Source organism: Hypanus sabinus, chromosome 12 (genome assembly GCF_030144855.1).
Source record: "Hypanus sabinus isolate sHypSab1 chromosome 12, sHypSab1.hap1, whole genome shotgun sequence".
Classification (NCBI taxonomy): Eukaryota; Metazoa; Chordata; class Chondrichthyes; order Myliobatiformes; family Dasyatidae; genus Hypanus; species Hypanus sabinus.
Genome location: NC_082717.1, coordinates 39,968,928 through 39,980,968, shown reverse-complemented (window position 1 = coordinate 39,980,968; position 12,041 = coordinate 39,968,928). Strand labels below are relative to the sequence as shown.

The following is a 12,041-nucleotide window of genomic DNA, read 5'->3' as shown; positions in this document are numbered from 1 at the left end:
AGATCAAGGACATAGAGTCATAGGGAACTAAAACGGGAATTAAGGCCTGTATAGGTCAGCTCTGATCATATTGAAGTGTAGTAGGGCCTGCTAGCCAAATACTGCTTCCATTTGCTTCTGCATCCAGGTCCATGACTTCCTGCAAACCCTTGAGAAGAGAGTAATTTGGACAACATTGCCTTCCCTGACACCTCAGAGGGAGCATATATTTTCACAGTTCTCTAAATTAAATGTTCATCCACTATTTGTCTGCTTAATCAGTCTTGCAGCCTATTATACAGGATAACAACAAACAATTTGCCATTTTCCAGCTTTATTCTGATTTAGCATCTTTTCTACAGGATCGCAGTGCTAACACAATTAAGTCATCAATAAGAACTTTGCTTACTTTCTTCACTGAAACCAGTAAATGCATGCCACATTCCACCAGCATTTTGTGTGTGTTGCTTGAATTTCCAGTATCTGCAGATTTCCTCAGAAATGCATGCTGTGTCCATTCTTACACACAACAGCACGAGGGAGAGAGACAAACATAGCTCTGCAGTACAGGTATTTCTTAAAAATACATATCGAAGTTAGTAATTGATGGTTCAATTGGCATTTGTCCAACGCATATAGATGCCAAGTGTAATGCAAACAATCCATCAGTATGGCTGCAATGGAGGGACTGGACTGGCCCCCTTCCAAGAAACCTCCTGATTGATTTAAAACACTGGCCAACCTGAGGAAAGTAGATCAATACGTCCAGATTGCTGGAACAAATGAGAGTAATAATTTACTCAGCATGCATTTAACATTAAACCACCCATTTGTTCCCCAGGAACAGCCTTAAATGTACACAATGATATCTCGGTTGTATTTTCTAAAAAACTAAATAAATAATTGATAAAAAAACAAAATATTTTAAGTCTGTGGCACTGTGATAACCCTAAGTGCTGCCTCTAGCTATGCCTCAACAAAGAAATGCAATGCAGTATTAAATCTGTCTTTTAACCAGGAATGGCAGGGGAAGTGGTTGAGGGAGCAGCAAGAAAAAGAAACACCTCGAATGCAGAATGAATAGAAACTGGTCCACTGATGAAAAGGGTTCCTTTTAAACATAAATATAGGAAATAGATCTGAGAAATCCTGAAACAACACCGACAAACATTAATCCAGCCAATTAAGACAAAAAGTTAAATCAGTGCAATTAGCAATAAAATTTTAGTATAGTGCAGTCAAGATCTGCCCTCTAGTGACATATTTTAGAATTACTCCACACAACTTGTCATTCATGCACATATATACTATACACAAATTTGAGATTTGTCTCCTTTCCAATGGGAGTAGCACTAATGTCAGATCTATAAATTCAACTTTGCATAATAACAACTGTATAATTTATCATGATCAGAATCAGGTTTATTATCACGGTCATTTGTTGTGAAATTTATCGATTCGCAGCAGCAAGACAGACAAATTACTATAAGTTTAAAAATAAACAAATAAATAAAGCAAATGATGAATAAAGTGGTAGTGTTCATGCATCTTTCTGAAAACTGGGGGCAGAGGGGAAGAAGCTGTTCTTGAAACTTTGAGTGTGGCTCTTAAACATTTTTTTTATGATTGTAAGACAATGCTGGACGTTCAGATACAGGTAGTCCCCGGGTTACGAACGTCCGACTTTCGGACAACTCGTACTCATGAATGGACTGCCAAAGAGCCTATTACATTAAAAATTAGAGTTAAATACAATGGTTCGTAGTAACGAATGCACACACTACTTTGTGACACTCATGAAAACATTGCGCGGCTTCAGCAGTTCGTCAGCTCAAGGAAGAACGCTGTCCGCCATTTTGTCAGATCATGCTGCCGTTAACACTGTGTTGAGCGTGTAACTTTGTATTTGGCTTAAATTTTTCTCTTATTTACCCTTGTAACCATGCTTCCAAAGCATAAATCCGATGCAAGTGCTGGTGATGCATCAAAGAAAAACGTTGACAATTGAAAATAAAAGTGGAAATAATAAAGCGATCGGAAAGAGGTGAAATGCCATCAGTCATTGGAAAAGCGTTAGGCTACGTCAGTCAACGATCGGAACAATTTTAAAGGATAAAGTGATGATAGCATTTGAGGAAGAAGACTGGGACTTAAAAACTCCAGAACGGAAAATGTTTTTGATGAAAGAGTTAGCTGAAGCCTTTCGTCACATTGAAGCAGGGATGGCAAAGTTAGAGGAGCAAGATCCTAATACAGAGAGGTTCACCAAAGTTTACCATACAGTTACCGAGGACCTCAGCTGCTACAGGGCCATTTATGACGAGAAAAGGAAAAGCTCTGCATTGAAAGGTAAAATATATACTATATCTTAAGACAAACATTTGACTAACTGACCATAAATAAGAACTGTATGTACCTGTTCTGACTTACCTACAAATTTGACTTAAAGACAGACTTAGGAACGGATCTCGTTTGTAACCCGGGGACTGCCTGTACTGCAAGTCAACTTCATCAGCAAACTGCTCATGGAGCTGAAGGAGCTGAACTTGATATGGACCACGTTACTGCTTGTTGCAGGAAGGCATCAAAGTCGATGCACAAAGGCAGCGTGCAGTCCAACAGTGACATTTCTCTTGCGATCGCAAGATCCTGCAGAACATTGATAATGTAAAATGCTGCAAGTCCATTTCCCTTGCTTATTGGTGAGACAGAAGGAGGGCGAGCTGCACGGACTTGGTTGCAGTGAGGCCCAGGCATCAAATCACGGGCTGGCCTGTTGCAGCAGCCCAGGAGAGGAGATGGCAAAGGTGGTGTAGCGTGGCATCCATGCTGGGTTGGGTGCTGGCCTCTCCCATCAGTGCTGCCCTCCAATGTTCGATCGGTGGAATGACAAGCTGGATTGCATGCAAGCATATGTTCATCTGCAGACTGCTGAGAACTGCTTGTTCTTGCCAATTACACCCACGCACCATCAATTTACAGGACATGCCACTCAGGGATTTGGGCTAAGTTTCTGCCCGACTGTATGTTTACTTGCCTTTTTGTGTGTGATATGTGTGCGACCTGTGTCTTGTACAGTGTATGGCTGTTGGTACTGTGTTTTGCACCTTGGCCCCAGAAGAACAAGGGTTTGTTTGCCTGTATTCACGCATGGCTGAATGGTAATTAAAAGTGAACTTCAGCCTCCTGCACCTCCTCCCCAAAGTTAGGTAATGTGAAGAGGGCATGTCCCAGATGGTGAGTGTCCTTGATGACGGATGCCAACTTCTGGAGGCAGTGCCTCTTGAAAGTGTCCTCAACGGCAGGAAGAGCTGTGCTTGTGATGGAACTGGGCAAGTCTACAATCATCCTGCAACCCTGTGCACTGCAGCTTCCATACCAGGCTGCAAAAAGACCACTCAGAATGTGTTTCACCGAACATCTACAGAAATTTGCTACAAGTCCTTGGTGACATTCCAAATCTCCTCAAACTCTTGAAGAATATAGTCACCGGAGTATCTTCTTCACGAGTACATCAACGTGTTGGGCCAGAGCAGATCCTCTGAGATGCTGACACATCCAAGAACTTAACGCTGCTCTCTGCTGAGCCCTGAATAAGGACTGACGTGTGTTCTCTCAACTTCTCCTTCCTGAACTCCACAATTAGTTCCTAGGTCCTGCTGATGTTGAGTGTGAGGTTGTTGTTGCAACACCACTCAACCAACCAATCTCACTCCAAAACCACCTGAGATTCTGCCAACAACAGTGGTGTCATCAGCAAATTCATAGTTGGTGTTTGAGCGAAACCTAGCGACACAGTCATGAGTATAGAGAGAATACTGCAGTAGGTTAAGCACACGTTCCTGAAGTGTACCCACAGAGTCAACGAGGAGGAGATATTATCAATAATCCGTATTGACTGTTGTCTCCAATAAGGAAGTCAAAGATCCAATTGCAGAGGGTGGTGTAGAGGCCCAGGTTTAGAAGCTTGTTGATTAATACTGTGCGTTTATACACCCAGATGTAATCAATAAACTGCAGCCTGATGCATGTTTTGCTGCTGTCTGCATGTTCCAGAGTCAAGTGGAAAGCCAGTGAGTTTGCATCCACTGTAGACCTGTTATCAGGGCAGGCAAACTGCAGCAGGTCCAGATTCTTGCTCAGGCAGGAGTTAATTCTAGGCAAGACCAACCTCTCGATGCACGTACTCACAGTATAAGTGAGTGCTACCCGATGATAGTTCTTGAGGCAGCTCACCCTGTTCTTCCTGGGTACTGGTATGATCGATGCCCTTTTGAAGCAGCGTGGAACAGTGAGAGGTCAAAGATGTCTTTGAACCCTCCAACTGGTTGAGCAGCACAGATTTTCAGTACACTAGCAGGTGCACCATTGGGGCCAGACAACTCGCAAAGGTTAACCCTCTTGAAAGATGGTCTGTCGTCAGCTTCCAAGACAGAGATCACAAGTTTGCCAGAGGCTGTGGGGATTCGCACAGGCGCCGTGTTATTCTCCCTTCCAAAGTATGCATAAAAAGCATTGAGCTCATCAGGGAATGAAGCATCACTGCCATTTCTGCAGTCAGGGTTTGCCTTGGAGGAAGTAACGCACAAACCCCGGCACAACATCCGATTGTATCTCGAACTTCACACAGAATCGTCTTTTCGCTCTAACGATGGCCTATCTGAACTTCTCGCAGGGTTCTGGATTCGACACCGCAGATCTAGCTCTCAGCAGACTGCTTAAATCCTGATTCATCCAGAGCTTCTGGTTTGGGAAGACTCTGTATGTTTTTGAAGACACTTTGATTAAACTTAAGACACAATTAAACACTAACAATTTTGCTTTTATCCCACTGAAACAAAAATGACTAAATAAAGAAGCAAAATGAACCTGCACTTCCCTTTTATGCATAAAGGGGAGATATAATTGAGAAATGAGTTGATTAAAAGATTCAAAAGAAGGCACAACAGTGGCTATATTTCATTTGGATTTTCAGATCTGATATGTCACCGAACATGCTTGTAAATTTCTACAGATGTACCCTGGAGAGCATCCTAACTGGCTGCATCAACACTGAGCTGGATCAAAATAAGCTGCAGAAAACAGTAAACTCAGTCAGCTCCATCATGAGCACTCGCCTCCCCAGCATCAAGGTCATCCTCAAAGAGCTGAGCCTCAAAGGAGGTATCCATCATTAAGGACGCCCATCACCTAGGACATACGCTCTTCCCATTGCTATCATCAGGGAGGAGGTACAGGAGCCTGAAGGCAAACACTCAATGATTCAGGAACAGCTTCTTCCCCTCTGCCATCCGATTTCTGAATGGACGTTGAACCCATGAACACCCCCTCATTATTCTTTTAAATATATTTTATACAGAGAGAGTAATTCACAGTTTGTATTATTGTGTACAGCAATGTACTGCTGCCACAAATTCCACAACACATGCCGGTGATATGAAATCTGATTCTGCAATCAGAACACGAGTCAGCAGGCAAAGAGGGAACATTCCGGTGAGTACCCTCCCGAGTTACTTCTTACAGAATTTGACAGTTTGTGTACATGCTCCATTTTCTGTTATTTCAAATTCCCAAGCCTTTAATTCAATCCTTCCTCTCTACTCTAGTGTTCTGATAGTAACAGATAGAGTACTTAGGAAAAACTTAACCCATACTACAAAGAAGGTAGATGCTGCCTGGCCCACTGTGTTCCACCAGCATTTTGTGGGTGTTGTTACAAAGAAGGTACAACTTCTGCAACTTTAATGTAGCATAGGAGTTATAACAGGGAGCGTTCCCCCTACAGAAAAATGAAGTGCCCTTACTTCTGGAGACTTCGAACAGCTGGTAGAATGAGTACAGGTGGCATCCAACAGTGATGGCAAGGTAGAAGGCGAGTTCATAGGTCGGCAGGGGTGCGCTCTGCAGTCGCCCAGCGGCTCCGCTGCGGCACATCTTTCTGGGGGCGACGCTCACGCCGAGAAGCAGCTGAGTTAAAGGTGACCCCCGGAGAGCGCACGAATGCGCCGCTTCTACCCCAGGCCTCACCGCAGCTCCCGGCTCCGTCCTGGCGGCTCACCGTGCGGTTGCATTAACAGGACAATGTTTCTTTCCGAAACCTGAGGACGGCTGCACCATTGCAAATCGGCTGTTCCAGCCGATATTAGGTCCTGGAGGGAAACGACATGCGTTCCAGGAAAGTTCTCCTGCTTTCAGTCGTTTTACTCGAATTTGTTCGAAATCTGAACGTTTGATAACATTGACTTAATGACCCAACGCCTCAAGCCGGGACCTAGCAACTTTATAGATTATAGGGCACGACTAAAGGGCCGAAACACTATAAAATAATATTTTTATGACTCTATTGTAATTGCATTTTGCCAGAAATTTCTATTCCAAATCTAAGGGGCTGGGATAGTTTATTTGTCAGAGATCTAAGTATAAAGTCTGGATCCGTCTCATTCATACCTTAACATGCCCACAACTTCCGGACATGCCTGCTACGAATAGTTTAAGCACTTAACGTCAGGACGGCAGTAACAATGCGATGTGCGCAGTGAAACGAGGAATTCAGAAGTTGCTGTGCGATGTTTGTACCTTCTCCTTTCAGAGCCATTTCCAGAGTAATTGTCAGAAATCAAGAACTAGGGAGAGTGCCGATTCATTGTTGGTTACACGCACTAAACCCGCTATGCATTATGTAATAAAGTGCAGTGCGAACAATAGAAATGAATACACTATACATACCTTAATATATTGTCCCATTTCAACCCCGAGAAACACATGACCTATTCCTGCTGTAAAATATCCTGAAAATGTGCATTAGGTGAGTTTACAATGACATTTTACTATCCATTCCAACCCCCAAAAAGTAAGACTATGAGATATTGAACAAGAAATAGGCCATTCTGCCCATCGAGTCTGTTCCACCATATAATTATGGCTGATTTATCTTCCCTCTAAACCCCAGTCTCTTACCTTCTCCCCATAACCTTTGACAACCTTATCAAGCAAGAACCTATCGACCTTTGACCTCCACAGATACCTGTGGAAATGAATACTACATATTCACCACATGATGGCTGAAGAAATCCTCTTCATTTCTGTTCTGAAGGGACATTCTGAGGCTGTGCCCTCTGGTCTCAGACTCTGCAACTCTCTTTTCTCCAACTCTTATTTTCAGAAGGCATTCGATAAGGTGCCACATAGGAGATTGGTGAGTAAAATCCGAGCTCATGGCATTGGGGGTAGGGTTTCAACATGGATAGAAAACTGGTTGGCAGATAGAAAGCAAAAGGTAGCAGTGAAGGGTGTTTCTCGGACTGGCTGGAGGTGACTAGTGGGGTACCACAGGGCTCTGTATTGGGACCACAGCTCTTTACGATTTATGTCAATGATTTAGATGAGGGCATTGAAAACTATATCAGCAAGTTTGCTGATGATACTAAACTGGGTGGCAGTGTGACATGCGAAGAGGACGTTAGGAGAATACAGGGAGACTTGGATAGGCTGGGTGAGTGGGCAGATACTTGGCAGATGTCATTCAATGTGAATAAATGTGAAGTTATCCACTTTGGAAGCAGGAACAAGAGGGCAGAGTATTGTCTGAACGGTGTAGAGTTAGGTAAGGGAGAAATGCAAAGAGACCTAGGAGTCCTCGTTCATCAGTCAATGAAGGTGAATGAGCAAGTGCAACAGGCAGTGAAGAGGGCAAATGGAATGTTGGCCTTTATTACAAGGGGAATTGAGTACAAGAGCAAGGATGTCCTTTTGCATTTTTACAGGGCCCTGGTGAGACCACACCTGGAATATTGTGTACAGTTTTGGTCTCCAGGTTTAAGGAAGGACATTCTGGCAATTGAGGAAGTGCAGTGTAGATTCACTAGGTTGATTCCTGGGATGGCAGGGCTGTCTTACGCAGAGAGATTGGAGAGATTGGGCTTGTACACGCTGGAATTGAGGAGATTGAGAGGGGATCTGATTGAAACGTTTAAGATAATTAAAGGATTTGATAGGATTGAGGCAGGAAATATGTTCCAGATGTTGGGAGAGTCCAGTACCAGAGGGCATGGATTGAGAATAACAGGTCAGTTATTTAAAACAGAGTTGAGGAAGAACTTCTTCTCCCAGAGAGTTGTGGAGGTGTGGAATGCACTGCCTCGGAAGATGGTGGAGGCCAATTCTCTGGATGCTTTCAAGAAGGAGCTAGATAGATATCTGATGGATAGGGGAATCAAGGGATATGGGGACAAGGCAGGGACTGGGTATTGATAGTGAATGATCAGCCATGATCTCAGAATGGCGGTGCAGACTCGAGGGTCTACTTCTGCACCTATTGTCTATTGTCTTTGATACATCCTATCCACGTCAACTCTATCTAGGCCTTTTGAAAATTCATTGAAATTTTCAATTGAAACATAGGCCTCACTGAAATTCAGTGTTTCAATGAGATTCCATCCCCCCCACCCCATCATTCTTATAAACTCCGGAGAGTACAGGCCCAGTGCCATCAAATGTTCCTCATATGTTTATCACTGCAGCCAAGAATCATTCTCGTAAACTTCTCTGACCTCGATCCAATGCCAGAACATACTTTCTTAGCTATGATGCCCGAAACTGCTAACAATACTCCAAATGTGGTACGAACGATGCCTTACAAAGCTTCAGCTTTGCTTTTATATACTGGTCCTCTCAAAATGAATACTATCATTGAATTTACAACCTTTAGGGAGTCCTGCATGAGGACTCCCAGGTCTCTCTGCAGACCTGATTTCTGAATTTTCTGTTTAGAAAATAGTCTATGCCTGTATTCCTTCTACCAAAGTGCACAACCGATCTGTCCAAGTTTCTCTGCAGACTCCCTGTTTCTTCAACACCACCTGTCCCTTCCATCTATCTTTATATCAACCACAAACTTAGCCACAAAGCCATCAATTCTGTCATCTAGTTCATTAATATAAAACGTGAAAAGTGGCCCCAACACTGACCCATGCAGAACTCAATTATTCATGTAGCCCAGCAGAAAAGCTCCCTTTTATTCCTACTCTTTGCCTTCTGCCAGTCAGCCAGTCTTCTACCCATGCTAGTATCTTCTCTGTAGCGCCAAGGGCTCTTAACTTGTTCAGCTGCCTCATATGCGGCACGTTGTCCAAGCCCTTTTGAAAGTCCAAGTAAACAACATCTTTGTCAATCCTTTATGTTATTACCACCAAAAAAAATTTCTAACGCATTTGTCAGGCAAGATTTCCCCTTAAGAAAACCATGCTAACTTTGACCGATAATATCATCTGTCTCCAAGTACACTGAAACCTCATCCTTAATAATGGAAGCAAGCATCTAACCAACCACTAAGCTAAATGGCCTCTGTCCTTTGATTTCCTCTTTTCTTAAAGAGTGGAGTGACTCTTACAATCTAATAATTTAATTAAATTGAAAGATCTAACTTTTATGCGTTATTACTTATACACTTATTTCAAAACCTATTTTGAATATAATAAAAAGTATATTAATTGTATACAGTGTATATATTTTTTCCAGTGCTATTGGTCCTTCAGTTTTAACATTATTCTTGTACGTTCTGATCTTTTTCAGCATTTTAACGCATTTAAGATGTTAAGTGAAATTTGATTTTAATTTCCTGGTTGAAAAGATAATTGACTCCATCAACCATTCTCACCAACTCCCACACTCCACTTCAGATTTAAGAATATTGCGATTTTCCACTGAACCACAACCTGCACAGAATTTCCATTATTCACCTTTGTAAGCATCAGAAAATGTAGACTTCCGTATTGACACTGATCTCAGAAGCATATTGGCCAAACTTTCCTCACGGTTTCTCAGTCGCACTGTGGCTTTCAGTTCCCCTTGGAGTCCAAAAGCAGTCCATAAATTTGTTGCAATAATCTAGAAATCACACCAGAAAATTGCTAGGATCAAATCATAAAATCCATTCATTTGAATGTAGATGAATTGCTGTAAAGGATAGAATAAATATAAGGATGCAGAGGCAAAGTATTCCTAAAAACTTTGTGTGTAACTTGCAGGTACATGCATGTCCATGTTTGTGTGAATGCTGACTCTGTACAGACAGAGATGGTGAGACTTTGTACATGCGCAACGATTGCATGTGTGTTCATGCACATCTCCATGCTGACTGCAGGCAGTGAAGTCCGGTGATAATTTATTCTGGACCTCCTTGCCCCTGCACCAGGACTTCATTTGCTCATACCATGTAATAGGGACAGGCGAAGACCACCCCATTGTCAAAATTCACAGACAGGTGTCTCCATCCTAGTGATCTGGTGTGGAAGTCAGTCGTCCACAAACTGAGTTTTGAATTAGTTGAGTTAGGTTGAATGTTTTAAAAATGCAATTATTTTAAATGTTAACATATTAATCACTTACATTTTATTGATCGTTTCATTGACTTTTTTTAACAATTTTGAAACTGATCAATTAAAACCTATTCTTGGGAGCACTCAACAGGGCAGAAAGAGATCAAAAAGTCAGTCAGAGCAACAATAGGGTTACACTGATCCTCACGCAGACTACTGGAATGTTTCCTCTTTGATGCCCACTGAATTCATCTTTACAAAGCCACTTTAATCCCATCATCTGCAATGACTCCCATTTCATCTTGAGTTCAGCACTTCTGAATTCTGGAGTTCAAAGGCAAATCCAAATGGGGCATTGCTGAGTAAGTTATTGGTAAACAATTGCCACTTAATAAATGTCTTGACAAAGATTTCCGCCCATTGTAGATCATTGAGAGTGGAATGATTGAGTAGCATTTGGTCAGATTGGTTTTGTTCTTTTTTCTTGTGAACTAGGACATAGCCACATTATTGGGTAATGTTCTAACTGTGCTGAACTTGTTAGCTGCAAGTGCAGGTAGTTCTAAAGCAGGCCTTAAGTACTCATGTGGAGATTTGGTCCAGTCCTGTGATGTTTGCCTTAATCTCTAATCTCAATCACTTCTCGATATCACATGGAGTGAATCATATTGGCTTAATAATGGCTTCTGTGATGTGGGATAGCAAGAGGAAGCCTAGATGGATTATCTCTTCTCTCTCCAGGCTGTAAATGATTCTGAATGGCTCCAGCCTTTTCATAAGCACCTAAATGCATGGTTCTACAATCCCTGAGAAAGGGGATTTTATTGGAGCCTCTTTGTCTGTTAGCTGTTTAAATTTTCCAACATCATTTACAGTTAGATGTGGTAGGACTAAGGATCAGAATCAGAATTAATATCATCGGCATATGTCGTGAAACTTGTTAACTTCTATCTGATCTATTGGTTGTGAGATTGTTTAGTTCTTTCTATTGCTTGCTGTTTTTCTTCACTGTGCTGCATCAAAGTACTGCAACATCACTAGGATGGCACATCACATCTTCATTTTAATGTTGTGCAAAACCCTGCAATGTCTGTTATGAGTAGTAACCCTGCTAGTGTTAATAAAATCACGAGGTAAGTCTGTACTTAACACATATGTTAATGGCAGGCACATGCTGGCAGCTAGTTCTGGCCCATTACTTTTCATACTACTGTAAATATTTTTGACAAGTTGATTCACTTTCAGCAATTGACCAGCAGGTGGCCCCAAAGACCAGAATATTTCCGATGCTGCCAGGGCATTCCCATTGTCTCAAAGGTGGTTGGTTATTCCTAAAGCAAACCACAGTCCAACTAAAAATTACATTACCATTAACAGCAAAACAGCCCAAGGCAGAGATTCACACAAAACATGATGGCTTAATGGCGTGTGAAGCTTGGTCAAAGATGATGCTGAGAGATTAAAATAGAGGTAATGAAGAAGAGAAGATTAAGCAGAAACTTCAGAGCTTTGAGTGCTGCCAGCTGAAGTTGTGGCCATCTATAGCAGGGCAATTAAAACTCAGAGAGAAGCCAGGAGTCAGAATTAGCAGAACCATGGAAATGTCTAAAGGTTGTCAGGCAGAAAGAAATTACAGATTACTTTGAAAATGATGGCAGGAGATTGGGACTGTTAATTCTTCACAGCGTTCACTCACAAAGTTTATTCTATCTCCCCGATGTGACATCATGACATGGCATCTCCTCC

At 42.2% G+C, this 12,041-nt stretch overlaps 1 protein-coding gene across 2 annotated transcripts in view; it reads right to left on the bottom strand.

The window, feature by feature from the left end:
- hhat (hedgehog acyltransferase) overlaps positions 1-6,432 on the bottom strand; it is a 226,048-nt gene extending 219,616 nt beyond the window's left edge. For both annotated transcript variants that reach the window (XM_059985793.1, XM_059985792.1), the window contains exon 1: positions 5,784-6,432. In XM_059985793.1, coding sequence (XP_059841776.1) covers positions 5,784-5,913 — 130 coding nt within the window. In that variant the 5' untranslated portion in view covers positions 5,914-6,432. The remainder of the gene's footprint in view (positions 1-5,783) is intronic.
- Between the last annotated feature and the right edge of the window lie 5,609 nt (positions 6,433-12,041).